This window comes from Amblyraja radiata, chromosome 37, assembly GCF_010909765.2.
Source record: "Amblyraja radiata isolate CabotCenter1 chromosome 37, sAmbRad1.1.pri, whole genome shotgun sequence".
NCBI lineage: Eukaryota > Metazoa > Chordata > Chondrichthyes > Rajiformes > Rajidae > Amblyraja > Amblyraja radiata.
Genome location: NC_045992.1, coordinates 4,358,517 through 4,371,956, shown reverse-complemented (window position 1 = coordinate 4,371,956; position 13,440 = coordinate 4,358,517). Strand labels below are relative to the sequence as shown.

The window sequence follows — 13,440 nt, the reverse complement described above, 5'->3', positions numbered from 1 at the left end:
CAAAAAGCTGACACAGGCTCCTGAAAGATGACAACTCGCAAACAGCCATGATGTGAGCAACAATTTGTGAACACTAGTTGCGTGATTTTACGACTTGCGCTGCAGGCGTACCAGAGATGTCTACTGATAGTGAAAGATCTCATAACAATAAGATATTGACTGGAGAAATAACCTGTACAGCTCATGAGCAAATGTGTCTGCACTTGCATATCAAATCAAATGAGGAATGTGGATTGCTACCTGAAAATTTGCGTGGCAAAATATATGATTAGTGCAGAGATACAGTGCAGAAACATTCCCCATGACCAACCGAGTCCATGTCGACTAGCGATCACCCCGTACACTAACACTGTCCGACACACACTAGGGATAATTTACAATTATGCCAAGCCAATTAACCTACAAACCCACACGTCTTTGGGATGTGGGAGGTAACCCATGTGGTCACACGGAGGGCGTGCAAACGCCATTCACACAGCACCCGAGGCCAGGATTGAACCCTGGTTTCTGGTGCAGTATGGCAGCAACTTTACTGCTACTCTCTGTGCTACCCGGGTGTCTATTAGCAGGTTGCTGCGTTCCGTCTGCTGTCGAGCTTCTTGAGTGGGAGGGAAGCTGCACTCATCTAGGGAAACAAAGGTTACTCCACACATGGAAGAATTTTGAAGAAACGCAGCTCGGACAAAGCTTGAATGATGTATTCATTATTCAATGAAGCGATGATCTTGAAAGGTTTCTGGTTGTAAAGACTGAGCATGCCAACTCCTGCTCCTTGTATAAAGAATAGATTTTCTGGACCTTGAGCTGTTATATTGATAATTGTTTCTTACACAGGCCACTGGTGAAAGTGACTTGAACACACTGGGTTTTCACCAATACACCCCATTGCCTCAGGGAACTCGAGATGGCAGCAATCATAAAGGTAGGACCACCTTTTTAACAAATATAGCAATAAAGTTTGCAGATGATAAAAACATAGGTGGGAGGGTGAACTTGTGAGGAGGATGCATGTACCTCCAGTGAGTGTTGGACAGGTTGAGTGAGTGGGTCAATGCACTGAATGTTGGTAAATGTGAGGTTATCTACAAAATCAAGCAGGCCCATTATTATCTAAATATGCTAGGAATGAGGGAAATGCATGAAGACCCGGGTGACCTCAGGCACCATAAGGTCATAAGTGATTGGAGCAGAATTAGGCTATTTGACCCATCAAGTCTCCTCCGCCATTCAATCGTGGTTGATCTATCCCTCCATCCTAACCCCATTCTCCTGCCCTCTCCCAGTAACTTCTGATCAAGTATCTATCTGTCGCTGCCTTAGAAATATCCATTGATGGCCTCCACAGCCTTCTGTGGCAATGAAGGTAAGAATGTCAGTGCAGTGGACAGCTAAGAAGGCAACTGGTCTGTTGGACCTCATTGCCAGAGGCTATCATTACAGGGGCAGGGATGCATTTGCTGGAGTTGTACAGGGCCTCAGTGGAGACACACTTTGAATATTGTATGCAGTTTTTATCTCGCTACATTCTTGTCACGGAGAGAGTGCAGCTAAGATTCACACAACTGACTCCTGCAGTAAGACAACTAGCGTGTGAAGAGAGATTGGAGTGACTGAATGTGATATTTGTTTGAGTTGAGAAGAATGAAGGGTGGACATCATTGGAAAATCCTGAGGAGAGTGGGCAGTCTAGATGCTGGAAAGAAGTATCTAATGGTGGGGAAGTCCAAAACCTGTGGTCACTGCTAAAGTACCTAGCAAGCCATCTAGGATGGAGCTGCAGAGAAAAAAGTTGAAGCTGTGGCAATCGCAGTCGCAACCAAAAGAGACAGCTGTGACTTGATAGGTTAGGTTTAGGATTATTATTGTCACGGGCACCACGGTACAGTGAAAAACTTTATTTTGCATGCTCTCCAATTAGATCAAATAATACTATGCATAAATATAATCGTCAAACACAAGGACAACAGATAGAACAAAGGGGAAGGTACAGAGTGCAGAATATAGTTCTCAGTATTGTAGTGCACCAATTCCATAGACAAAGTCCAATGGGGAAGAGATGCATCAGACAGAACCTTAGCTTATCATTAAATGTGTTCAGGATGAATTTAGGTACAGGTATTGTGGGCAAGGAGATCGGGGGAATATGGAGCGAAAACAGGAAGAGACTGTATCTGGATGATCACCCACGATAAAATTGAATTAGAGGAACATACTTGAAGGGTCCAATACCCTTCTCGTGTTTCTAATTCTATGTTTCCAGTCTATTCCAATTTAAATATCTTTGAAATAGGAAATATAAATTAAAACGTATTACTGGATAAATAAAATAAGGAGATCCACTTTCCTTTGCCACTAACATAGTTAATGTTCTCACTCATTAATATAGCCAGCCGTGCTATCCATTTTTTGAGGTGTTATATTTGTAGATATATTGCTATGACTGGCTTGATAATCTATGCATCAATTCTGTTATTAGCTGTAATTGGGAATGACCCCCATATTGTCTTTGGTTAATTTGTCATTATTAACATTCATGCACTCAGTTTCTCTATGAAGAGTATAATGAAGTAATTAACACCTGAATACTTGACTAATAGTTATATTTTCTGTGCCTTAAAGGTGCTTGGCTTACTTTCAAATTGAAATTATTTATCAATTGTAATTAAGATTGTGTAGAATGCTTCTCTTTGCAACAAATTTGGTAAATAATGAATGTTCTGAAGATTTATGGATTACATTTGTGTTCAGTTACATTATCAAGCTCTGTGCATACAGCAGGTGGATGCCAAAGGCCCAACTGTGGGCTGTGTCCTCAACTTTGAAACCTCATATTTAGTACTTCATTTGGAGTATCCTGGAACTTGCTGAATTGCGCAAAGTTAATTTGCAAAGCAATAACTGTTTATCTACTTCAACCAAATATTCCTGTAATGTATTAAGTCCAGGTCTGGGTACATGATCCTCGGTAGAGAGAGTATGAGCTGTAATAATAATTGGGTACAAATGGAAGGAAGGAGATATTCTTCTCAAAATTTGTTTGACCTAATTCACGAGTTGGGTGACCTAATTCACGAGTTCTAGCGAGTTTGCCCTCGACTCATACTCGCAGCATGGTCGACACGAGGTTGTAGGAGGTCTTCGTAACTCTCCTTCATACTCGAGAGTGGTCTCCGCTAGGTCGCGGCGTTTTTTTCAATATGTCAAAAAATTCCCGCGAGTAAAAAAAGGATGCCATGGAAAAAATCGATACTTTTTTTACTAGGTTTAGTCGTAGTAGGTCGTAGTAGGTCGGCATGTTAGTCGTAGGTAATCGAGGGTAGTCGAAGGTAGTCATAGTTAGTCTTCATCATAGTCAAAGGGAGGTCGAAGGAGATCGAAGGAGGTCGTCTTCACTCTCCACTATTCGGTGTCCAATTTTCCCGAAGTTAGTCGTAGCTAATCGTAGCTGGTCTTCAACATAGTCAAAGGAGGTCTTCAACATGTCATTTTTTCAAACTCTCATAATCTCTTCTAAACTCGCCAATTAGGTCGCCCAGGTGGGACAGCCCCTTAACTCTGTAATGACGCAACCTAAACGATATGATTATAATTGTATTTGAAAGAGCTAGGGAATGCACTGTAGAATGCTTTACATTCCAGGCTTGAGTCTGGTACAGGAAGGAACTACAGATGTTGGTTTAAACTGAAGATGGACACAAAAAGCTGGAGTAACTCAGCGGGACAGGCAGCATCTCTGGAGAGAAGGAATGGGTGACGTTTCGGGTTGAGACCTTCCTTCAGTCTCGCCCCAAAACATCACCAATTCCTTTTCTCCAGAGATGCTGCTTGACCCACTGAGTTACATCAGCACTTTGTGTCCATCTCCAGAGACCAATGTGGCAAAACTTTACGCAAAGCCAACATATGTCTAACCAAAGGGTCCCTATCATGGACCCTGTTGCTGAGTTCACAATATTGGTCATTTTCATTCCATACCAGCTCTCAGTACCTTTTTTTGGCAGCTGATACCTGTTTTATAGAATTGTGTGTAAATCCATGACTCCACTGCAGTGGGCGTATGAGGCCATGGTGTTTCAGCAGAATCACTGAATCAGGGCTACGACCTCATGACTTATTTATATTCAACGGAGAAAATTAACATAGATGCCCTTCCTTCAACATGCAGTTCCTCAAGATCCTTCCCTGCTCTTCTGTGCACTCCAATGCACCCCCCTCCCCCTCTATTTTTGACAAAACACCATCAGCATTGCTTATCCCTCACTCCACAGATGCTGCCCAACCTGCTGAGTATGTCCAGCACTTTCCATTTTTACATCAGGTTTTCTGGGTTGGGACAAAGCCAGGCAAGTGATAGGTGGATACAGGTGAGAGGGCTTTGATTGGCAGATGGATGAACAAAAGCCAAACGTGAAAAGAAGACAAAAGTGAGATAAGGACAGAAGAGACACAAAATGTGAAGCTAGTGGAAGGGATTATAGGTGGAGGGGGATAGAGGGGAGAGGAAAGGGGGATGGGATAGAGGAAGCAGGTGAAGAGAGGAGTTAAAAACGAAAGGGTGTTGTTGGTTAGTTACCTAAAACTCAACTGTAGTTCATACTATTAGGGTGTACCCGAGTGGAATACGAGGTGTTGTTCCTCCAGTTTGCATATGGACACACTCTGGCAATGGAGGAGGCCTGGGAGAGAAAGGTCAGTATTGGAATGGGAAAGGGAGTTAAAATGCTGAGCAACCAGGAGATGTTGCAGGGTGACTAATTACATCCCTATTATTGGGTAATTGCTCATGATACAAATCCACTTCTGGATGTCAACATGGGTGTACAGGTATTAAGACCTTTATCCCTTGGAGACAGATGGAGGTGGCTTAGAATCACAGCATATCTGGAGGTACAGTGTCCGGGAATGGACCCTGGCATGTTGCACCAGGCATGTTGAACACACCACCAGGAAAAAAAACATAGTTCTGTAAAGCTAGTGAGTTGGTCAACCCAAGTTTGGCTTTTCATAGCGATCTGAAGAGCTGCAAATTGATCGTAATGTTAACACACACTTATCACAGCACTTCCCCTTGTTGTATATCACAGCATGTTAGAGAAAACGAAGCATAATTTATTTATTAGTATTTGATTATTTTGAAACTAAATATCATGTCATCTACTTTTCTTCAATAAAAATTATAATAACATGAATATTTTCCATTGATGCAAATCCCAAGGAGCGTGCAAATGTGCTTTTCCCACAGTAAAATAAAATCATCTACTCCTTAGGTCAGCTGAATGCTTTCCTAAATGCTAGATTCCTTTGTTTGAAATATAACTGAGTGACAGCATTCGGCAAGCATCACTTGTAAGTATTATAGTACACCAAGAGATTTAATAACATTCTTCTTGTCTGCCTCTTTGATGGGTTCCCTTACAAAATATCAAAGCTATTGTGTTTATTTTTCCCCTTTAAATATTTACAATGTTCATTTGAGTAAAAAGCTACCCACTGTGAGACGCGTGTTTGGGGAAAAACTACATAGCACATTGGCTGGAGTGTAGACTATGCTAATTGTAGATTTATTGTTACTTGATTATCTGGAATAATATTCAATTCCTTCAATTTAATAGGGTGGCCGAGATAGCAAGAGAATAGATAAGAAAACCAACATTAGTACTGCAATGTATGTTTAGTATTTAATTATATGGACTTGCCATGCTTAATGTCAAAAAGACCAGCTGTGGTTTCAGAAGACTCCCATTGCAAACAATGAGCGATATCAGAAGGCAGCACAATAGCAAAACAAATGGGAGCTGCTGTCTCACGGTTCTAGTGATCCAGGTTCAATCCTAACCTCCTGTTCTGTCTGTGGGGAGTTTGCACGTTCTCCTTGTAACCACGCTGGAGGTGCTCCAGTTTCTTCCGACATCCCAATGACTTGCGGCCTGGCAGGTTAATTGGTCACTGTAAATTACTTCTGGTATATAGGTGAGTGGGAGAATCTGAGGGGTATTGATGGGAATGTGGGGAGAATACATGGGTTAAGTGTAGCATTGCTTCAGGCAGGTACTTGGTGATCAGCGTAGGTTGTGCCATATGACTCTGCAACTGGAGTTCAGGTTTTTCCCCCCTGCATATAATAATAATAATAATAAATTTTATTTATGGGCGCCTTTCAAAAGTCTCAAGGACACCTTACAGAATTTAACAAGAGTAAAAAACATATAATCGGAGTAAAATAAATAATAAAGACATCACCAATACACAAATTAAAGACAGAATTCGATCCAAAGACAAAAAAAATCAAAAACACAATGTGAAGAGAGAGCAGCGGCAGCTGAAGCGCGCCAGCGTAAACCCTCCCTTCCGACAGCCATCTTGGACACAAACTAAAATAATCACTTACACACAAAAATCATCCCCCCACAATGGTTACCACTGTGGGACAAGGCACAATGTCCAGTCCCCATCCCCAGTTCTCCCAAAGTCAGGCCTATTGAGGCCTCCGCTATAGCCTCTACGGAGGCCCGATGTTCCTGGCCGTTCTCGCCGGGTGCTGTTGCCCCGGCGTCGGGAGAGTCCTCTCAGCGGCTGGGCCACCTGGAACGGCCGCTTCCTTACCGGAGACCGCGGCTTCCGAAGCCGACAAGGCCGCGCCGGTTTGGAGCTCCCAGGCTCCCGATGTTGAAGTCGGCGCCGCCCGCTCCGCTCCGCAGACCCGCAGCCCGGAGGTGTTGAACTCGGCGGTCACAGCTCACCGGAGCTCCAGCGCGTCGATCCAGCGCGGCGGCCCAGGCAAGGCATCGCGCGCTCCGCTCCACGATAGTGCTCCAGCGCTGTGCCGTCACCGAAGCCGAGGTGCTGGGCGGTCCCCACCAGGAAACGGCGCTCCATGCCCGCTGGTAGGCCACGAGGACGGGTCGACGGGGCAGCCCAGAGAAAAAGCTGCCTCACCGACCAGGTAGGGACCTAGAAATATAGTTACCCCCTTCCCCCCACATTAAAAAGTCTATTTCTCCCACAAACAAAACACAGGACTCACTAGAACTACAAAAAAAAAAAGTGAATTAAACGGACGGCTGCTGGTTCCAACCCTGCAACTGGAGTTCAGGTTTTTCCACAAATATCACGTTTGATTTTACTGAGCAAAAGAAAATGAGCTGAAAAGAGTATTTGCTCGGTGTGAATTGTTAATGCAGATAAAGCATTTGGCCAATTGAGTCCCAAGTAAGTAGTGCAACCAATGACTTCACAACCAGCTATATCTTAATAATAGGAAATTAAAAGTAGTGAAGAACCTTGGAGGGGTGTATTAGATTCATAGAGTCATACAGCATGAAAACAGACCCTACTGCTCAATCCCACATGTCTGTGTTTAGCTCCACACCCTCTCAACTTTTCCTCACCATGTGCCAGTCCAAATGTATTTTTAATGTTGTTATAGCGCCCTCCTCAACTACCCCTCTTACCAGCAACATTCTTAAGATTTAAAACGTACAGACACACATGCTCAAATATTGAAGACACAAGGAGTTGCAGATCCTGGAATCTGGGGATGGTTCCCAGCACAATACATTGCCTATCCCTGTCCTCCAGAGACGTTGCATGATCTGCTGAGTTACTCCAGCATTTTGCGTTTTACTCAATGTTCAAATATTGCTGTCTCTGCTGTAAATCTCCCCTGCAGGCAAAGACAGTTCACCAGTGGCTATTCTGCACCCGGTGAAACCACTTCCACTGAGAACTGACTTGCATCGTGAATGAGGCATTAAAGAGCATTCTAAAACAAGTTTTTCACCGCAGTTGCATGCCCTTTCTTCCTCATTGATGACATCTTGAGAATGTCTGCACTGCATAAGTGTGAGGTTTTAGCTCAGCAGCTCAGTGGTACAGAGGTGAGTGATTACAATGCGAGCACACAGCAGAATCCACTTTTATCAACTTGTCATATATCACAGCATTTAATAATAAACCTGCTCTATCTTAATCATTTTCCATAATTAAACTATTGCTCTCTCCTTTGACATATTTTACTTGGAATCCCATAATGTGGCAATTGCATTTCTCTTTTTATGTTCTCCAGATAATATTATAAATTAATTGTCACCTTTGCTGATTGAAAGGGCACGTTTAGATTTCTGAAAGTCAAGGACAAAAAATGTGAAGCCTTGGTGATTCCAGTGACATCTGTGTCTGTGTGTGTGTGTGTGTGTGTTATTTTCTCATTTTGTATGACCTGCTTTCAAACTAGTTCTTGGAACCTTCTCTATCATTTATAATTTGTGCCTGTAATCGATGCTCACCTCCTAATTGTACCTTTTTGACAGAATTGGAGCGCATCATCCTTCCATTTTTCTGAGAATGCAAATAATCCTTCAATTTTTTTTGTTTTTTTCCTTATCTTTTATGAGCTGACCTTGTCCCTGAAAATTAATACTTGTCTAGAAAATAAGAAATGGAGGAAACTAGAGGCATGGATACCTGCTGCTTTATTGATTCTACATCCGTGTTATTTGAGCTTGTGAAATGGAACCAATGTTAGTTTATAGGTTAATGGATTTCCATGGTCGTTCATCTCCCTCATGTCAGGTTCATTCACACCTGGTTCATAGTGACTGTCGATGCTTTAATAGCATTAATTCCTGAGATCACACTTATTTGATTGCACTGTAATAATTTCAGATGCAATTTACAAAAGTGATAACTGGTGTCTAGATTTTTTTTTATGCACTGCTCACTTGCGCAGAGTGTGACCATTCTGTTATCTCATCAATTACTGAGAACTCCTCGGTACCACCGTACTAACGTACATGTTGTCCATCAGATCACACGCTCTGACATTTGCTGTTGCTGAGGATCACACAGCCAACACATGGATTGTGGCCACCATTTTCTTATTTGCACATTACTGGAATTAAATTTGAAACACATTGTCGATCTGACTTCTTTCCCCATCCCTGCACCAATTTCATTTGGAACGTTTCTTGGGAAAACTGCTTCAGCTTTGCAAAAGGCAAAGACAGCACACGATGACCACATCACAGCCCAGCCAGAGAACAGATGATTGGGTTGCCCTCCTATCACAGTCACTATGAACCATGGTCTTTCCTTCCCGACATCTGTCTACAGAAGGGTCCTGATCCAAAATGTCATCTGTCCATTTCCATCCACAGATGCTGTCTGACCCACGAGTTAATCCAGAAGTTTATTCTTTGCTATTGACTGTAAGTGACTGAGGCAGCCTTTATATTCATTATTTACTTGTAACTATCATTCAAATGCTGCAACTTTCCAGAGAAATCACCCTGCTTCTACCTGGAGAAGTTGCTGTAGATTGCACCCCCCCCCATCCTTTATCCTACTAGATACATTTGACCTTGGGTTTTTTTCATGCCCCTGCCACCTCAGTATTCCTATTTCAATGAGTGTGATAATGTTGGTAATAATTACCCTTCAAAAATAAAATGAGGAATCTTTATTAATGTTTTTGTGCTAAAATGAATCATGGAACAAAATGCAAAATGCTGGAGTAACTCAGCGGGTCAGGCAGCATCTCTGGAGAACGTGAATAGGTGATGTTTCAGGTTATTTTTCTGACACAAATTTTAAAACTATGTCAGTTGCACCAACCAACATTGCAATATACAGACATGTGAAAATCCTGTGATCAGTGTTGCCAAAACATAATGAAACACTTGCTTGTTATCATACTGTTTTTGGTGGGAGTTTTTGTTGCATGTAAATTGGCTGCTTCATTCCCCACAATTAAACTACTTCACTTCAGAAATACTTCACTGGCGACTGAACGAATTGTGAAATCCTACGGTTGTGGAACGGGCTTTTGAAATATGGAACTTGTTTTCCTTTTCATGAAAAAATAACTTCATAAGCGATAGGAGCAGAATTACTCCTTTCGGCCCATCTATTTTACTCAATCATGGCAAATATAAAAAAATCAGCTTTATAGGTGGGGTATGTAAGGTGCCACTTTTAAGTGAATAGGTTACTGTTTGTAATTAATTTCTTGAGGCCAGTGGCCAATTAATGCAATGAGAGGCTCTTGTGCTTATGTGTGCATGAGTTTAGTTGGTTGAGCAGTAAATCACAGATCCTCCATTATGAATCCCACTAGCATCGTTACAACCAGTGGGAAATATCTATGGAACACAGAACATTACAGCATGGGAACTCTCCCTTTGGCCCATAATGTCCGTGCTGAACATGATGCCAACCTACGCTGATCTCTCTGCCTGACTGTGATCCATATCCCTCCAGTCCCTCATATTCATGTACCTGTCTAAAAGCCTCATAAATACCACTATCGTTTCTGCCTCCACCACCACACCTTGGCAGTATGTTCCAGGCACCCACCATCCTCCGTGTATCGAAAAAACATCTGCCCCGCACATCTCCTTTAAATTTTACTCCTCTCACCTTAAAACCGGTCTTTGACATTTCAAATGATTATTCAATAATCGCAGAATAACTTGCTCTCAGTATTGAATGACAGCAGGCTTGGCAATGATTGCTACCTCTATCTGATCATTTAACACACTAAGGTTAATGCAAAACTACATAAAATTGAAAAAAACTATTTTGGTGGAAATTCCAGTGTCTCCAGAAACCATTTCATGCAAGTGTGAAATGCATGAGATTGTACGTAAAGGGCCTGTCGCACTTGGGCGTCATTTGCGCGTCATGCAGATGGCGTGCGAAGATTTTGTACATCCCAAAATCCTGGGGTGCCGCGCGCAATTGTGAGCGACCGCCACTGTGCACCATGCGCGCGTAATGCGCACATCATGTGCGCGGCATGTGTCGTGACATGTAAATGTTGTCGCGTAAATTACGCGCAAATGACGCCCAGGTGGGACAGGCCCTTCAGACTTCCCTCTCAATGTCAATTATTATTCCTATTATTTATGCTTGCCAATCAAGTCTCATGGTTCCTGATTTTATTTTAAGACAGCCGGTTAAATATAAGCTTAAATACTACATATTAACACATATCATTTTTATCAGCACAGAATCAAATCTTAAAACATTATTGCAATGCTGCACAAGGATACAGAAATATTAAATAAGGAGTGAAAATTGTGTTTGTGTATTGGCACTAAATAGATCAGGGTACCATTAAAATATCAATCAAATTAATGAGCTATTACATTGAAATCTGAACCTTGTCGCGAAGCATCACAAAACTGAAGCTGAGTGTTAATGGGTAATGAACACTGCACTCAACGGCCTTTCACATTGGCAACCAATGAAACATCGCAAACAACAGACTGTTACAGAGACTCTTATCCACGGATATGATATCACTCCATTGGTCATACTTTGCATATTATCTGAACTCAAACAGTACAAGAATGGGAATTCAGTTCAACGACTTTCCGATCCCTATTACTGTGGTTAAATGAATTCTCAGAAAGTGATTGCAGGTGCTGTAGACATTGTTATGTTTTTTTTTTTCTGGGGCTTCCAGCAACTCTCCTCTCCCAACACATTGCCAAGGGCCATTTCTGTAAATGAGACCGCATTCCCTGTGAAGCCTTGTGTGACTGTTTATGCACGGTACCAGGCAGCATTGCCTGGGGGTTGAAGGGAACACTGTCTTCGGTGGAGCTGACAAGATTTGTGTAATGCTCTACATGCCAGTGGAGAGCTGAGGAATACAGAATACTCCATCACAGTGTGGGACTTAAACTACAAACCTAAATCAGGTTTTATTAAAACAGGAAGGGGAAAAAAAAATAACATGGCAGAGGGAAGTCAAGAGAATAGATTTACTTGAATCTGGAACTTCCAGTTTACAAATGTGACAGATCTTTAACACTCCGACAAATACTGAACTTGGGTAAACTTCTTTACTCTGGGAGTGGTAGCTGTGTGGAATGAGTTTCCAGTGGAGGTGGTGGAGGCAGGTTCGATTTTATCATTTAAAAATAAATTGGATAGTTATATGGAGGGTTGGAGGGTTATGGTCTGAGTGCAGGTAGATGGGACTAGGGGAGAATACGTGTTCGGCATGGACTAGAAGGGTCGAGATGGCCTGTTTCTGTGCTGTAATTGTTATATGGTTATATGGTTATAAATGTATGCAACACATCTGAACATGAGGCTTAGTCAGTACCTTTGAAGTCTTTTCGGAAGATGCGGAACAAAATGCAGACCTGCAGGAATCTCAGAGCATCTTTCTTCCACTTTTCTTCTGAAGTCTTGAGGTTTGAACAATATGAAAAAGAAACAAATAAAAAAAGCTGGTCCCTTAAACTTCCAAAACAATGTTAGTTATTTAATTACCTAATTCCACCCTGAAGAAGGGTCCCAACCAGAAACGCCACCCATCCTTTTTCTCCAGAGATGCAGCCTCACCCGCTGAGTTACACCGGCACGTTGTGTCTAAACCAGCACCTGCAGTTCCTTTCTACACATTTCATGTTTGTACATATTCCATTTGCCCATTCTTCCATGTGCTGCTGGCCTACCTGTACATCAGTTACATCAGAGACTGAGCTAGCATCCTACGTTAAATGGTGTACAAAAGATAGTCACACAAATTGGATTAACAGCACCTCGTATTTTGCTTGGGTAGTTTTCAACCCAGCAATATGAATGTTGAATTCTCTAATTTTAGGTAACTTATACAAACACTCTACCACCCCCTTCCTCCATTAAAAGTGGGTTAACTAGTTCCACAGTTCCCAACGATGTATTGCTCTTGGGATCATACTGTCCCTATCCAACAGTCGGCCTATCGGAACCACACCGCCTGAGTGATGACATCTGTTACCGCCCGGCTTTGGCCTGGTCTTTTCTCCCCCCTCCAATCAATCTGAAGAAGGATCCCGACCCAAAACATCACCTATCCATTTTCTCCAGCAATGCTGCCTTGACCTGTTGAGTTACTCCAGCACTTTGCATCTATCTCTGGGATAAACCAGCACCTGCAGTTCCTTTTTGTAAAATAGATTACACCTGCTCTGAGATGAAACCCCATTCACTTAAAATGAATGCTTTGTTTTTCTGTGAATTAATTTCCCACAAATAATTAATATCCTCTCCACTGGATAGACAGCTTCAGTTAGTAAGAAGATCCCATTTGTGAATAAATATGAAATATGTCTTGAGTTGGGGTACGGCTGATTTATCAGAGACAGTTACAGTTGTGTGAGTGAGAGACATTTCCCTTTCACGTGACTGTGTTAATATTGCTTCACCCATTGATGGATGGACAGTGAAACATAAAAGTCTTGCAGTTTGGGGAAAGGAAAGTAATAAAGTCACACCCTCAGGGTATCCGAGTCATCTGTCTTTTAGTGAGGCTTGATTTGTGCCTCTGCTTTGGTACAGGTGAGGTTGGCAATTATGTTCAGGGCCTTATAAATAAAGGCTCGGGGCGCAGCGGTAGAGTTGCTGCCTTACAGCGCCAGAAACCCGGGTTAGATCCTGACTATG

At 42.3% G+C, this 13,440-nt stretch overlaps 1 protein-coding gene across 1 annotated transcript in view; it reads left to right on the top strand.

The window, feature by feature from the left end:
* lrmda (leucine rich melanocyte differentiation associated) overlaps window positions 1–13,440 on the top strand; it is a 645,680-nt gene that overhangs the window by 566,870 nt on the left and 65,370 nt on the right. Inside the window, exon 6 of the mRNA XM_033012480.1 lies at window positions 835–922. Within this exon, the coding sequence (XP_032868371.1) occupies window positions 835–922 (88 nt within the window). The remainder of the gene's footprint in view (window positions 1–834; window positions 923–13,440) is intronic.